Source organism: Bemisia tabaci, chromosome 2, assembly GCF_918797505.1.
Source record: "Bemisia tabaci chromosome 2, PGI_BMITA_v3".
Lineage (NCBI taxonomy): Eukaryota > Metazoa > Arthropoda > Insecta > Hemiptera > Aleyrodidae > Bemisia > Bemisia tabaci.
In genome coordinates, this window is record NC_092794.1 from 12,571,599 (window position 1) to 12,588,955 (window position 17,357).

The 17,357-nt window shown below is 38.0% G+C and overlaps 1 protein-coding gene across 1 annotated transcript; it reads right to left on the reverse strand.

Annotated features, from left to right (window-relative positions):
* Window positions 1-849: 849 nt before the first annotated feature.
* On the reverse strand, window positions 850-17,214 carry LOC109033716 (transmembrane protein 135). Its single transcript, XM_019046448.2, has 9 exons — window positions 16,827-17,214; window positions 15,474-15,604; window positions 13,613-13,739; window positions 12,832-12,992; window positions 12,137-12,323; window positions 10,358-10,525; window positions 7,681-7,821; window positions 5,829-5,995; window positions 850-3,415 (listed from the first exon to the last, which is right to left on the reverse strand). The coding sequence occupies exons 1-9, from the start codon at window positions 16,971-16,973 to the stop codon at window positions 3,307-3,309; spliced, it is 1,338 nt and encodes a 445-aa protein (XP_018901993.2). The 5' UTR covers window positions 16,974-17,214; the 3' UTR covers window positions 850-3,306.
* Window positions 17,215-17,357: the final 143 nt, after the last annotated feature.

The window sequence follows — 17,357 nt, forward strand, 5'->3', positions numbered from 1 at the left end:
ACAGTGGGACTTGTGATACTTTGGCCGGAAGGTTACGGAATAACAACGCACTAGTCGATTTGCCATTTCCAGTTTATAGTGACTGCGGGATCATAAGATTTTGACAAAAATACCTATTAAAAGTGTGACCAAGGCTTGTTCAAAGACGAGGCTTGTTATCAAATTATCTGTTTGAAATAAATTTTTTTATTGTTCAGTCATAGTTTTTTCCTCTCTCTATTTCTCTCTCCCCTTTCTTGAATGCAAAAAGCAATGGTCTTTTGCGATCATGTTAAAAATTCTTTCTTCACCGAAGCTTATCGTGGAATAGATGAGCGATAAACATTGAAGGCAATTTTTATTTTTTCTTTAAATTTGTGAACATCATGATTTTTACTGTACCAATTTTTTTATTCTACACACCCACCAAGAAAAAATATTAAATAATAATACTGAAAGAAATTTGATCGATAAATTTTGTTTTTACACTGGCCACAGATTTTGTGTCGGACCATCTTTGTGTTGTAGCCGCATTATTTCTTACATAGGCTTAAATAGACCGTGTTCAGCAGAAAGGAACCAAGCCACATCAGCTATTGCCAAATTTAACTGAGAAATTTAATTTCTGGCAAGAGAACGTTTGTGCGGATTCCTTTGAAAATTTTAAGGAATTTGCTTCGCACTATGTAGAAAATTCACTGAACTTCGCATAAAAATTCGCACGACCGTTTTCATGTAAAAACATTATTCACCCAATTAAATTCCACAATAGCTGATGTGGCTTGATTTCTTTTTGGTTAGTCGCGGTCCAAGTAAGATCCTTTGTTGATGTTAAGCTGCCAATGGGAAATTCAGGTATTGATGACACCATTGAAACATGAAGATATATTTTTCATAAAATTTCAATACATACTCACACTTAAATGTGCGACTACAGAAGTATCAAATGATTGGGTCACTTCATAGCTCGTTAGGCACAATTAAAGACATCAATGACAAATCGACGGTGAAAGTCGGCAATCACATAACTCGTTTGCGGTGTCTGAAAATCTCCGCCTCTACGTCATTTTTTTAAAAGGAGAACAAATTGATATTATTTCTTGAAGTTTTTGCAGAATTTTCTTCGCATTGAGAAGAAAAATCATGACAGTTTTAAAGAATTGCCGTTGAGTAGTTTTCCATTTAAAAAATAAAGTATGACAGGAAGTCTGCGATGTCGCAAACCGAGTTATGTGATTGCCGACTTTCACTGTCGAAATGCTATTTAATTAACAATGAACGCACCCTCTTTTCGGGTATGAACTGAGCAGGAATCACTTTCACAAAGGTGTACAATTCAAAACAAATTGAGTAAAGGAGGATAGGGTTGTACAAGGGTGGATTTTGAAGTAAGTTTACTAATTACTACAATGAAACTAAAACTAATGAACTAAATTTTAAAAAACTATAGCTTATTAAAGAGTTAGGAAAATGTACGTTTCAAAGCCAGTTGGGTTTTTTCCTGTACGTTATGTTGGTGCTTCTGGGGAGGAATAAGGTAGGTAAACTTACTTCAAAATCCATTCTCAAATATAGTGTGGGAGCAAGCAAGCCCTGCAATACTGCTATACTTGTGCAACTGCATAATATATTTCAAGGAAATTAAAAAATGCATACACAATTAGATTATTTCCAAGGAAACTGAGTTAAACAACAGTATTTTTAGAGCTAATTTTAGAACTAAGGTTCCTTTGAGTTCAAAATCAAAGCAAGACAAAGTTTGAAAAAAAATCATGAGGGGTAGAGTATATTAAGGCAGTAGTTAATTTTAAAAAAATAAAAATTCAACTGAAGTAATGTTTCAATTTCAGACAATGCTCAGAGCGTGTTCATTTTTTAATTATAATGAGGAATGTATTTGAAAAACATCACAAAAACTGAAGAGGGGTTCAATTGAAAATAGATCTGAACAGATTAAAATATAAGTGTAGTGCGATAAAATTGACTACATTTTGCAAGAAGGAACTTTTATATCTAGCTCATCCACGAAAGCAGGCAGAAGCTAGCCTTCTGGCAGGTTAGAAAACCTGGGACGTCAGGGAACTATTTGCGATTAGTGCGTTGGCTCAGCAACTACAGCTGGCGCCATTCAGGGCGTAAACAACTTTGGAGTGCCTTATTCCTTAGTTTAAATCTCTAGAAGTACACGGAAAAAAATTAAATGCTGATTTAGCAATTAAATTGTTAAAAAAAAGCCTGTCAAGTTTCAAATGCTGATTTTACAATACAAAAATGCTGACCCAACATTTGAATGAGGGGACACATCTTAAGGTGCTTCAGTTCTCAACTTATATATGTAATGATCCAATGATGTCAGCTTTGATATTGATAGTAAAGCACACCATATTTTCTTCAACCTTGGTCTAATTGGTGACATCATCATCTTCACTATATCATCATTATGTGCGTCAAGCAATGATTATGTCCGTTAAAGGAAGAAATCTCTATTAATAGTACACGTAAAAACTTGGGGTTCGGATTAGTCTTACTTCTTTGTGCTAATCCGTAAACAACAAACAAACAGCAATTCTCACTATGCCATTAGATTGAATGAAAGACCTCCACAAAATTAGGTCGAATTATTAATCAAGTCACAATTTTACATTTTTTTTCTCAATGATATGTCTGGACCAGCGTAGGAAATTCTACACCTGCATAGTTTCCAGTTTACTCAGAATTAGTATGGCTCCTTGAATACCTTGTTACTTCTGCTATCAAACATTTAGATAGACTGATGGTTTTTTTTTTAACCCATATACATTGTGCTTCCAACTCTTAAAGTAAAAATAAAAACGTAACAAAAAACCGTATTAATAAAGATAAGTTATAAATTCATGAAACTTTAACTATACGCTATATCACCTTGTTCTTCATCGCATTACAGATCTTTGCTTTGATTCCAAAAGTTATCAGTGGGGTATGAGACTCCATGATTACATTTTAAAAAAAATATCAAACAAATTAATCTTGCACTTATGCCAGGAGCCATTGTAATAATTATTAGGTCGAGTCTCCATAGGTGTTTTCTTGCAATTGATTGCAGCAAAACATATTGGCAATAATCCAACTTCCTCAAAATTAATTGCCACAATCAACAGATCTAGTTACGAACCTTAGAAGTCTTTCGTTTCTTCCTTCAAATTCTCAAATAATGTTTGTTGGCGCAACTCTTTGCAGCAATCAATTTCAAGGGGAAATTCAGTGGAGACAAGGCCATTCTCCTGAAAAAACCTTACAATTAGATCAACAATAACAGTTTTGACACCTGAGCTTGAAATATTGCTTCCGTCACAGAACAGGTCGAGTCTCAATTTTGGTACGACTCAAAACGAGCTCTAAAGATTTGCTTGATTCAAGTCCGAAGGCATCCAAGCATTTCCTATCCATTCTGGCAACTCTGCAAAAAAAAATTCCGAATTTAGATCTACATTTGTTTTGGCACAAGTAAAACTAATACATTCATAAAGTCATGTCTAGTTTAATCTAGAATAAGGCTCGACATCTCAGGAAGGGACCAATTTATGTGATGATAAAGGTTGTGAGATAATAAATGTTAAAATAACATGGTGCACAGCATTATGTCCAGCAGCTTGATAGTTGAAATTTTGTGTTTGTTAGGTAGACATAGATGACATAGGTTAAAAGGTGGAGTATGATTGGTCGGCTATGTCTTATCGCTGCTTTGTCATTCCTATGTTGGGTGGAACTAATGATAAGCTAAAGGTACCTCTTCAGTTTCCGACAATATGTCGTCCATTCCACATGACAAAGTAGCGATAGGACACAGCCGACCAATCACGCTCCGCCCCTTAACCTATGTCATCTATGTCTAACCGACAAACACAAATTTCAACGATCAGACTGCAGGCAGTTAGTGTGGTATAAACAACTGTAAAGAATGTTGGATAAGAGGTTGCCAAACAAGTTTTAGACTGGGCACTCCTGTAAAAGGGCTGTGGGGTTCGTTCTGAGAAAGGATGGTGGCGTAGAATCAACGAGGAAATTCTGCCATGATATTTGTCCCGTAACTCTTAGGAAGACAGGCACATGGAGTGTTCGGGTGTCGTAAAGGGCCAGAGTATATTATAAGAGCAACATATACTTGTAGTCAAGTTTAATTTGTAAAAACATGAAGTGAAATACAGAGAGCTTAATTTACTTAATCGCATTCCTCAAATTTAACTCAATGCTGAACGACTTTTCAGAATATCCTATGCACTATCGTCTTTCAAAGATCTGAACCAATACCACCAATTAGGAAGGATAAGACCTCCACAAAGGAGTAATTGTTGCCAGATAGTGCTACTTCAGCTCTTTTCCTTGTTTAAGCGCATTTAAAATATCCACAATACATGGCACGATTTTGGTAACCTTTGCAAGCTTCATCTGGGGCAATAAATGAGTTTTCTCCTTGGAAAGTTGGCATGGAAATAGTGATGAGCACATTGGCAAAGTCTGAAATTCACTTTGTACCTACTTCTTGATCTACCTGCAACTTTTTGCATTTTTGAGTTAACCTGCTCAAAAAGTTACTGGTGCCAAAAACATAAATCGATAGAGACAAGTCAACTTGATTTCATAATTTGGTGCAAAACTTGAAATGGCTGCTGTAATGACAAAATTTCTTGGATAAAAACAAACAACAAAAATACTTCTCAATTAATAAAACCTAGCAAGCAGGAATGTTAAGATGTTGAGTAGGAGACGTTTGTCAGGTTGTTCTTAATGGAGAGGCTACATTGCGTGAGGGCAAAAATTTTAGGTTTCACAAAGAGTTATGATACCCTGTAACCATTAGTATCACAATCTGTCTTAGCCATAGTATTTTTATACTTTTTGAAGCAGGAGGCTAAAAAAATGTGTTACTTCTTACGCAAATTGTATGGAAAAAGGGGTGAATTTTAGATTTGGGCAATACAATTATGTTGACTTTGGAGAGATGGATTTACGAAAAAGCTCTTACTTTTGTTCTAGCTGAAGTTTGCGACAGACTGATTGCATTCACATTAAATTATTTAAAACTTGAGAGTAAGTTCCTTAGATATTGATTTGTTGTTTTGTTTCTTGTGCTTATCAATATGTTTTGTGTAAGATCAGTTCTTCATAATGGGCTTATTGCAAACTTTTGCTACGAGAAAAATAAGAGTCGTTCCTCATAGAAAGTGTCTTAAAAATCATGATGAGTGCATTAGCAAAGTCTGAAATACACTCCTAACTTCATAATCTGTGTAAAAAATTTGCGTTTTTTAGGATTCCTCCTTCAGGAATGATACTACCGCATAGGTGAACATTTCGTTAGAGGAGTCATCCTATTCAACCCCTGCTCACTGGGATGTTTCGCATTATTTAACATGGCCCGCGCTTCCGCGTGCAAGTCGAGAGGAGTACAAGGTCAATCAAGGCAGATATCTATCGACGCAAGGAAAATGTGAATGTAAAAACGCCGATTGTTGTCAGGTGGCTAGAATCTTCTCCCGTCCCATGTATATTGGTGGATTGGCGTAGACCGAGTTGAATATTGCGTAGCATCCTTGTGAGCAAGGGTTGGGTTACAAAATGTTAACCTGAGCCATACTATCATCTTTAAAACGGGAAGTTAAAAAAAAAACGCAAATTTCTTAAGCAGATTGTAAAATTAGGAGTGCATTTCAGACTTTGCTGATGTGTTCATCATGATTTTTGAGACATTTTCTACATAGAGTTACTCGTATTTTTGCTCTAGCAAAAGTTTGCAACAGGCCCATTGTTAGGATACCTTTTGTAGTATAATTTGTCTGGAAAAGCAATACTTGCTCAGGCATAATACATACCGCTCGCCAGACATTCCTAGGAGGAATCGCCAGTACGAAGGTCTTAGGTTATGAGGCTCAAGCAAGGCTGCATGGAAAAGAATTGCTGTAGAAAGGCAATGGAAGAATACACTAGCTTGAGGTAACTCTGGTAACATTTTCTTTTCTGCACCACGATTGTACAGAATCTGTAAATAAAAACGAAATTCTTCAAATTAGTATCATAAGAGGGGTCTCCTTCAGCTGCGATCTACCTATGCCGCCTAAATTTGATGAACTCTTCACACCCTAAAGTCTCCGCGGAAAGAAAAAAGAAGAAAGAAAAAAAAAACCTTGAGCAAGAGGCATTAGCGTTTTTAAGTCCGCCTGAATTAGACTCTCTATTTTTATAATTAAAGCTGTTGACAATCAAAAAGCTATATATATTCATCTTATACTAACATTAAATGTCGACTTTAAATTTGCCACAAAAGAGTTTGAAGAAAGTAGGTTTAAAACCATTTACAAAAAAGCTTAGATTCTTTCAAGTTTTTAGTTAATTGCTACTCCTTCAATCTATACTATAAGCTCTCAAGCCTCCTAATTTTGCGAAACTGGTAACGCTTAGTTCCAGCGTTCTACAAAGCCGATTTTTATGATTTTTGCGGCTATCAACGGGCAATTGTCTCTAGATAAGCCAACTCTTTTCAGATTTTCAAAATATGGCCTAGGTTTTTTTATATTAAGTGGTAAAGTTGCGAATTCTCCCATTTAAACAATGTAAATTTATATTTTTTGTCATAGTTCGTTTGAGCGTTCTACCGGGCCGATTTCCAAGTTTTTTGCGGTAATCGACGGGTAATTGGCCCTAGATGAGCCCGCTCTATTCAGATTTTGGAAATAGGACCCAGGTTTTTTTACAATCACGTTATAAAAGTGAGTGAATTTTCAGAATGCTCCGAGACTGCTACAGCTATGCGCGGGAGGATGCGCAGTGGTCGAGGAGGTTGCGCAGTAGCTGGGTAGCCTGCGCATCAGCTCTACACTTATCTACTCAAGATTCGCCCCTACTTCCTCAAGACGAGCGGTAGCCGAGTCGTCAAAGACGTCGGAAGCGTCCACTTAAAATATGGTGTGGGTTCGATCCCCGTTACCCGAAATTCTTAATTATTACCTGATTATCAATGTTCGTTGTTTTACTGCAATATTTCATCAAGTAGTCATTCCAAAACGCGTCCTTTAGACTTCAAAAAAAAAAATTTGTTTCTTTATTCATCAAAACCAAAAATTATTTCATTCTAAAAGTAAAGATACCTCATTTCGTAATTTTTTAGGGGAAAAATAAAACTAACACCGATAGAAGGGTAAAAATAGGGCCGCGAAGCGGCCCATTGATGGCGCGGAGCGCCTTCAGGGGGCTGGGCCGCGTAGCGGCCAGGGGGCGTAGCCCCCTAGTATATAATATAAATGATAAATAACTATGAAATATGCATTGACAGTAAATACAGGAAAAATTCCTACAAGAACAAGTAATATGATAAATAAAAGAATCAGAGTTGAAGGATTAAATATACTTATACAAAACTGCTGTACCAGCTCCCTATATCATTGTAAAAAAAAGAAGAAAAAAATTGGTTGCAGCAATTTCCTTTGAACTTGGTAGGTAAGTACCTTGCTGCAGTCCAAATGAAAAGAAAAAAATTCAAAAGACCCGAAAAAGTTGCCCCGGACACCCGCAAAAGCAGGTAATTATTTCTCCCTGGCAGAATGCTTTGTAAAGCACAGTGACGCGATGACTGTTGATGATTGCCTCAGTCTCCACCTCAGTCACTCGACTGCTATCCATGGAATAAGAAATTTCTGTATCCCTAGAAATCAATAAATGTAAAGTTACCTGAAAAGTTTTCCACATAACATAGAGAGCAATGGTATTGTCCCTATAAAAGAAGAATGAAAAGCCTGCTAGGAATCCTGCTGGTATGGCAAATTTTTGATCATCCCTTCCATAAAGTTTCCGCAGCGAACATGAAACCGCCTGAAAAAAGGAGGACCAATAGTAAAGATTGAAAGAAGAAAAAATATGTTTAATTTGTATGAGACCATTCACAAAATCAAAATTAGCAATGGCAAGGAGTATCTTTGCTCGTGCCAAAAATAAAATTGGAGAGGGAAAAAAATCTAATCTACGACATGCTTTACACCCACTGAAAATGAAATTGTAATTATTTTGAAACGTTCCGGGTTTTGTTTATTCTTTGTTCTTTATTTGCAGCCTTTTCCCCAAATTAAGTTGTTCTTTTATTATGTGTATTTTGGCTGATTAAGTTGTTTCTCATATACACTGACTCTTGTTCATTAGTACAAAATTGATCTATTCATACTTGAGGATAGTAAGAAAGTCAGAAATTTTTCACAAGGGGTTTGAAGCTCAAAATCTATTTTTTGAGACAAAAAAATACAAAATATGAGTCCCTTTATCAAACACATAAAACTGAATTTTGGATTTCTCATCCCCCCTTCCTCTCCAACCCCCATCTCCCTACCCCATCGGAATACTTCCGTGACTTCAGTCCCTATCCTTGAGCATGTAAAAACAAAATGGCGTAATGCGCTCCTCAATGCTTCTCCCCTTACAGTGTTACGTATTTTGACAGAAATTGTTGGTTTTGAGGAAAGAAGGTCTGAACAAGGGATCCAGTTTCTCAGAGAACTTCTGTGTCCTTCCTCATATTGTGCATAGGTACTTTTAAAGATACAAATTTTTAAGAGAAACCCAAACCAATGATAACAGTGGAAAAACAAGGATGAAAAACGGGAAACAAGGCTAAAAATGTACAATTAATGAAACCCCAGACTCAGTTTTGAGTCGAAACGTCTCGGGTATCATGTATGTATGAGCCGCTTTTACGGCGCGCTTGGGCGCTCTGCGACGCCTATTCTCCACAGGAATCTGTCATGGTAGAGATCCTCCGGAAGCTGGCATCTCTCCATCTCTTCACGGATACCCTCTACCCACCGTTTGGCTGGACGCCCTCTCCGTCGCCTACCTGGGGGGACCCACTCCAACACCTTCTTCGGCAACCTGGTATCAGCCATTCGCTGCACATGCCCATACCATACCAACTGCTTGGTCATGATATCGTGCACAATCGTCTTCTCAACGCCCATTATCTCTCGGACACGTTCATTCCTGACACGTTCTCTCCTCGAGATTCCAGCCGATCGTCGCCAGAAATCCATCTCGGTCGCCTTGAGCATTTCTTGGGTCCGCTTCTTCAACTGCCACACTTCACTGCCATAGGTGATAATAGGCTTGACAACCGAGTTATAAATTCTCTTCTTGTTGTCTTTGGAAATCCTTTGGTCCCAAAGGATCCCATTAAGCATGGCGATGGCTTTCCTTCCTAGAAGATTACGGTCCCGAATGGCCTGATCCAGCTTCCCATCCGAAGTCAGCTTCACCCCCAGGTACTTGTATTGTTCGCAACTTTCTATATGTTGACCATCCTCCAGAACTATGCTTTGCTGAGCACCTCCGACTGACATCTTTTTTGTCTTACGGACACTAACCTCGAGGCCCCATTTGCGGTACTCCTCCACCAACTTCCGGGTCATATACTCTGCGTCATCGTGATCTTGACTTATGACTACCTGGTCGTCAGCAAAGCATAGCGTGAACAGTGTTTCTTGGTCATTCAGAGGGACGCCCATGCCGGCACACTTTCTTTTCCATTCCTTCAGAACGTGCTCTAGATATATCTTAAACAGCGTCGGTGACAGACAACATCCCTGCTTAAGCCCCTTGGTGACAAAAAAACCGTCTGAAAGCCTTCCTTGGCACTTAATTCTAGCAAAAGCCCCCCGATAAAACTGCTTGACTGCCCCAATAAGTCCCTTACTAAAACCAGTTTCTTCTAGGACTTCCCAAAGTTTCACAAGAGGAATACTATCATAAGCCTTTTCAATATCCAAAAACACTAAATGAAGCTCCTGGCCAACAATTCTCTTCTTTTCGGTTAACTGGGTAACACAGAACAGATGATCAGCGGTAGACCGACCAGCCCTAAACCCTGCTTGCTCCTCCGCCTCGAACGGGGTCCACTCTTCTTCGATCTTCGCTTTCAACACTTTTCCATAAATTTTACTTATCGTTCCTGTTACCGCTAACCCTCTGTAGTTCCCACAGTCATCCTTCCTTCCTTTTTTGTGCGACGCTGTTATCCAGGCCTCTTTCCATTCTTTCGGGATGTCATCACCATCAATGCACTTCTGCAGCAAATCCCTGAGATATCAGGATACCCTCGGGTATCATTAATTGTGTATTTTTAGCCTTGTTTCCCGTCTTTCATCCTTGTTTTTCCACTGGTACTTTTAAATGGGTGTGTTCATGCATTTGTGCAGCCATACATCAAAACAAGGCGCAAGCACTTCTCTTTCTGGAGAACTTTCATGCTGCTCAGGAATTTCTTCACTTCACTTGCATCCTCAATTTTATTCCCCATGCTCTGTTCATGCTTGAATTCAGCCCTGCATGGGGTCATGCAAAAATCATTTTTTATGTAAGTCAATACCCTGAACAAGAAGGAGAAACCACCAAGAAATGCACCTAGTTTCATTGTGTCTGGTCGAATCATGATTTTGGGGAGTAATCTGGGATGCTTCATTATTCTTTTTGAGTGGATTAGAATTTTCAAACTCAGTTGGAGACCATATCCCACAGCAAACAGTTTAGTTAAACCCTGAGAACAAAAACAAACAAAAAATACCGAGGTTACACGATACCGAAGTCTTTACAATGGACAGGGAGTAGATTCTTTTGATGTAGGGGCTATCAGGTTCATTGGGTCTACCTATCGATTCATTGGAAACCAATGTACCATGGTGATACTTTTTAAAGCAATACTTTGAAAACAACAATAAGACTAACAAAGGTTATAAAGACGTTGAAAGACCCTTCAAAGCATTAATTGTTCTGAACGATGGAGTTTTTTCATTGTTTTCAAATTGTTCAATAGTTTTCATCTGATTTATTGGTTCATTGAAGGGTCCAATGCGTCAGTTGCACTGGTCACAGTACCTATCGTGTTTTGGTACTTCATTCTTGTAGATCAACTAAAAATAATAAGCTTTTTCCAAACAGCAACTCTCTACCGTCAATATTGACTGAGATATAGTGCTTGGAAAGATTTTGTTTATGACGTCATCCACTGCGGTGGTGACACCCTTGGTTTCTTCCACCTTGCTTTCATTTGTTAAGGAGACACACATTTTTACTGCTTGCTCAACGTGAAACTCAGATGAAAGCAAGGTGGAAGAAACCAAGGGTGTCACGCCCACAGTGAATGACATCATAAACAAAATCTTTCCAAGCACAATATCTCAGTTAATATTGACATGGAAAGTTGCTGTTCGAATAGATCTTGTTATTTCTATCGGATCCACAAGCTTCAAAGATCAAAACACGATTCTGTGACCGGCGCAACTGACCCATTCCTGCAAAGGACCCTGCCTGGAATACTCAGAAATTTAATGCTGGCTAATTTTTTTCTATCATTTAATATGATATTCTTTAGGATCTCCTGAACGCAATGAGCTTTTAAAATTTAACTTTGTGCATGCTAATTACAAGAAAAATAACAACAAGGCAACAGCATTGAATAACTTCTTACTTTGAAGCCTTTGCTGTATGTCTTGAGCTATTTCTGGTTTCTTCCATAGGAAAAACAATAGTGATTTTAACTGCATGAATAGATAAAAAAACAATTTTCTACATTTATCCAGGATAATGATAAATTGGAGTTAACCAGTCACAATGCTGCTTTCAATAAATCATATTATATTACGTAATTGTCTAAATGAGCCACATACATCGATACTGTTAGTATTCACAAGAAAAGGGTTCTTGCTACCAAAAACGTGAACGTTAAATATTGGAGTCACTTGTCAGAATAATTTTTAGGAGCATTTTGAAGCAAAAAAACACCAACGTTTATTGATATGAAAGTAGCAGTTCAAAATACATACGTACTTTTAAGAAGGTGCTACTTGAAGGTCTAATCTGCCAAGTTCTGGACTCAAGAAAATAGAATTGAATACAACTTTACCCTTCCTCTTCGCACAAAAATTGATTACATTACTTCCTACTAATTGCTCGAGACACTAATTAGTGTTCCCCACTGGGAACTCACATTCCAATTTTTCAACCCAACTTGACAAAGATTCTTTTCACACGAACTCCCACGTACTAAGGTCTCGTTGCCCTTGGACAGCCACACTTGTAAAAATAAAATGGCAGAAAATAGGTTCTGCCGGTTGAAATGAGTCTGGCAGTAGATGAAAATACCCCATACCTGAGCTGCATAGTAAGCGCACCCAAAAGGGTGAGGACAACAAGGATTGAGAGTCTGTAGTTTCAACCAATCGGCAAAATGGAACACTGGATCGAAAAAATTGAGATTTCTAATTTGAGATGAGCCTGGAACAGGTGATGATTCTGATTTATCATCATTCATTTCTTCATGTCGTCCAACAACAAACCTGCAAATAAAGAAATCTTCAGCACAAAAGGTCTGAGAATATTACACGGCGACCACCTGAAAGACTACCTTTAAAAAAAAATATTACAAAACAAAAAATAGAGTAAGAGCTAGAACATCACTGTGTGGTAGTGTGGAAATAGTAGTAAATAAATTATGCTCATCGATGGTGTAAGTTGGCAATCACATAACTCGTTTGCGGTGTCTGAAAATCTCCGCCTCTATGTTATTTTTTCAAAGGAGAACGAACTGACGTATTCCTTGAAGTTTTTGCAGAGTTTTCTTCTCACAGTGAAGAAAAATCACTGCAGTTTTATAGAATTGCCATCAAGTAGTTTTCCGTTTACAAAATAAAGTATGAAAGGGAGTCTGTGACGTCGCAAACCGAGTTATGTGATTGCTGACTTACACCGTCATTATGCATGATAAAGAACTATTAGAGATAATCCAGGGTCAGTGCCAATCAATTGAGTTTTGACTCAAAATGCAGATTTTCTGGGCTAACATACCTGAACAGACTAAAAATAGAATCCCTGAATGAATCACTTTGCTGGTTCCGGAAGAAGTATAGGAGGAATGAGGTCGAAAGGGAGAAAATTAGTACCTCTCCAAACTGTATTGGTCTTATGAGACCTCGGTAGACAGCCATGCGATAGAGTGTTTCAGAGGCCTGAAAGCAAGACAGAAAAATATGAGTGAATTTTGCAAATCAAATATATACATTCTATAGGTGGAGTAGTGACTGGAAAAGAAAAAAAAGACTTTCATAGCTTGTATGTTGTGTGTTCAGATCACTTTTCAAGGCATTGAAAATTTAAAGGATTGCTATGAGTGTATCAGAAAGTTGCGAAAAAGGCCTTTTCAACATTTTTTGTAAGCTTTGGCCAACATCTGAATCTATTATATTCATACTTTTGGTCAGAGGACAACTTAACAGTCAAGAAATGAACATTTTGATGGCAGCAAAGAGAACTTGTGCTGCTCATGAGCTTAACTGCAGTTCCCACCTCCATTCAGATTGATAAATTTTTAACTAGTTCCCACACTGAGAAGTCTAGTTCCAAATATATTCTCTCTCCTTCGCTTCACCCCTGGAAAAAGTCAGGTTTTATTATTGATGTTCTCTATCACAAAAAAATAACCAATTTGTTGCCAGCTAGTCTTTGGCCAAGTATGCCCAAAGTATGCATACCCAAAGTGATTATCCTGTTTCTCTCCTCTTACTAAAATCTGGAGCAGCTATTTTATGTAAAAGTTTAGGGTAGGTAACAGAATTAATGGTAAACTTACAACATTTGTGACATACAGACTAAGAAGACTTCTTCGCGAGGGTCGCTCAACTAAAATTGCAAAAATACTCGATATAAAGCATGGAAGAAAAGATACTGTCAAAAAATTGTAATGACCAAGAATACGCCTGAAAATAAAAAATCGCTTGATCTTAGTGTGGGTGCACTCACAGGTTGACTGATGGAGACAGGTACATAGTTACTCAAAGAAGCAGATTTTTGCGGTGGGAATATGAGCTAGAAAATTTTGTTGTTACATGCTATCATAAATGCATTGGTTGTTCTAGACAGTTAATTTGAAACATGTTTGAGGAAAGCAGAGAATTTACAGATCTGTCAGCAATGAGGTCACCGAGTAATTAAATAAACTTTTCTGTGGGAAATCGTTTACAATTACCTTGATCATTCATTGCTCCTACTTGAGAGTTGAACAAATGTGAAGTAAAGAAGTATTCTACGTCTGCTCCCAAATAAAAAAATTTACTTGAGGTTCAAGAATAGAGACGAAAGATAATTTCTCATGTTTGTACAGACCAACTCATTTAGCACGACACGAAAAAAGTATTAGCTGACTACTTCATTTTCTCACAGAGAAAGTAAAAAGTTCGAGGAGTATTTGAAATGCGTGGGTTGGTTAAGCTCTTGTTCAGGCACCTTCTGAGAGATGCCACACAATGGACCACTAGACAAGGTGCAAATTTCAGCATTCTGATACATGCTTCTTAACCAAAATTTCACGTAGAACACGATGCGCACAACAACAATTACCGAAATCAACTCCTTGCGAAGATATTTAATGATTCCTGATGCGTGAATTCAAACCATCCGCTCATGAAAACTCAATGCTCTACGTGATTCACATCACGCGCTAAACGTTATCATGACAGTCTCTGCGATATAAAAATCTGACAACCTCAATCTTGACACTTTGGCTCAGCTATAGCAAATTGCTAATAGTTTGAACAACACATGGTGGGAAATAAACATTGCTCGATTGAGAAGCTTGCTGAAACCGATGTAGTGCACGATTTGACGCACGTAGAGCTTTGAGTTTCTTGTGAGCGGGCAGTTCAAATTCCTCGTAGCCAATGAAAAATAAAAACGTTAATATCTTCGTTAGGAGTTGGTTTCAGTAATTTTCGTTGTGCGAATCGTGTTCTGCGTGAAATTCTGATTGAGAAACATGTATCAGATTGCTTAAATTCCATTGGGGTTGATTTTACTTTCAAAGACACTGAATACCTACTCAGATTGTGACTCTATGTTTTGAATGAACTTGAACCAAGAAGTTTTCGCATACAGTCAATTCATCTGCATCAAATGGGAGTAATCTAGGAGCAGGAGAAAAAGGCTATGGTCGGAATACTAAGAAATTAGGTACTGGCTAAATTTTTCCTACAGTCTCTAAGGTAAGATGAGCTTTTGAAATTGAACTCTCAATCTCAAGGAAATCAGGTCTGAAAAGGTCTTTTTCCTCAGATTTGCACGCAATGTTAAGTGGAAAAATGTAGGCATTCAAGGAGCAATTCCTCTTTTCTTTTCTCGTCTTGGACAGGCCAAGCAAATAAGATGGCGCACTGACTCAGTACAAAACAAAAGGCTTGGTACATTCGCCTCAGCAACAGTGCTACCACTTTGTATAATGACTTGCATTAAATTGTCAATAAATCCATTTTCTTTCGAGATCGGCATAAAAAAAAAAATTGATTTCAAAAGCTCATTTAATCTACTGAGGAAATTGGGTAGAACATCATAAGAACTCATCTCAAAATTCAGCTAGGATCAAATTTCTTGGTATTTCATGCATAGTAAGTAATTTGTTCTCAATAATAAGGAAAGACAAATAAATAATGATAAATTACCGGAGAAGACAGTTAACCATCGAATAGCCAAACGCATGACAAGTCAGGAAAGCTGATGATTGAAGAATACCTAAGATCGTTCTTTTGATATCTTTTTTTGATGGAATTTTACCTCTCATCAGCAGTGCAAGCTGTAAGAAAACAAACATCAGTGATTATTTAAGGATACACAAAACTAGAACACAGTTTGTAACTTCATAAATGTACATATTTTGGGAGAGACAGCTTTTTCAAAATTCGGATGATCCATCCATAACTGTTTGGGCTGGGTTCGGTGGTCAAAAAAAGTCATTTTAACATTGTTTCGAGTTCTAACCATGAAGGTTGACAAACTTGTAGAATTAGACAAAGGATCCGCCGTCTTGATTCTTGCTTTAAATTGAAGTGCTGAGATGAAGGTAGCAGATCTTCCGCTGCACACGGTAAAATTAGTAAAATTATAAGATAGCGGGTTGAAATTCATTCAAGACTCGACAGCTGGAAATTCTTCAGTAAATATGATTTTTAGTATCGGAGGAAGGAAATGGCAGATGAATCGAGACATGCGAAAAGGGCAGAAGTCCAAAAAGTCAATTTTTCAGGAGAAGCAAAAAACTTCCTGCAGGACAAACAATTCGAATAAAAAAAAAAACAAAAAATATTTCCTATTGCGGAAAGCTTGACCCGGCAGTACTACTTAAAAAGAATTGAATCTCCAGAAAAAATTTTGAGCCCGCTTATTTGGGAATTTTTTACTTTTGATTTGGACTTCCGCCCTTTTTGCAACTAGGGAAGAATTGATAAAAAAAAAAAAAAAAAAAAAAGGGAAGTCCGAGACTTCCGCCCTTTTTGCATGTGACCAATATTTTCCTTCCCTATTAATCAACGTTAAAATGATGGGCTTTCCGCATTTCTTCGCAGAGTCGATGTGTACACGCTAGAGGAGTCCAACAATGCAAAAAAGTCGATTTTGAAAAATTTGGACTTCCACCCTTTCCGCATGTCTCCATTCAAATGAAGCTGCATTGACCTGCCACCTTACCACCTACTATTGGCACTGTATATTCATCAATTACTTGGAACTCATGGTTGACCTCTCTGAGAGGATAGGTGGGAGGCAACCTTGGGTTGATGGATAAAGGCAGTAACTGAGGTCAGCACCTTCATCCTCCCAACGGAAAAATCCAATAACCTCTCGTAGCAGACATGCTATGGGCCTTTTCAGATTGAAAGTCCTGGATCTCGGCATTATCGGCAAATGATACTCGTAGATCAGCCACCTTAATTATGATGTATCAGACTTACAAGCGGGTGCATGAAAGTTCCGCAACAGCTGTTAAAGTGAGTATGTCTCAAAAGGAGTTAGTTACTTACTGTGTATGCTGTGATATAAATCCTCAATGCTTCTGGAATAGCTGCCAACAATAATCCAGTAGAGGCAGCAGCACAAGAGTTGGTCCACGGATGAACATATTCGACACATGTGTGAGGGATTGTGACAAATTTGCTATGGACGATCATTATGACTGAACTCTCGAAAAGATGTGTCTGATGGTAAGCAGATCATACATTGATAATCACTAATCGCTGACAAGTTATTGCATGGTCATGGAGAAAAATCTACAAAAAATTCCTTACTCGACTTGAGCTTTCTGTGTTGACCTACCTGTTATCACAGACTAAATATTATCATTCAAGACCGTCACCGTCAAGACCCCGAGGCCATTGCCGTTCCGAAGGCTGCAACATGTGACATTTCCGTGAAGTGTGCCTGATTTGCTGCAATTCTCATTGCAACAGTGTTGATCACGTAATATAAAAATTCTGCATATGACCAATCAGAGAAATTTGGGGGCGGCTCCATGCGGCTTACAGTAACCACACCGGCTGCCCCGGCCGCACGCA

Excerpts from the sequence above, each read along its gene's own strand:
- LOC109033716 (XM_019046448.2), bottom strand. The coding sequence starts at position 16,973 with ATGATCGTCCATAGCAAATTTGTCACAATCCCTCACACATGTGTCGAA. Across the intron at positions 12,993-13,612 it reads GTCTGTATGTCACAAATGTT|GCCTCTGAAACACTCTATCG; the intron begins GTAAGTTTACCA and ends TCTTGCTTTCAG. Across the intron at positions 10,526-12,136 it reads GCGCTTACTATGCAGCTCAG|GGTTTAACTAAACTGTTTGC; the intron begins GTATGGGGTATT and ends TTTTGTTCTCAG.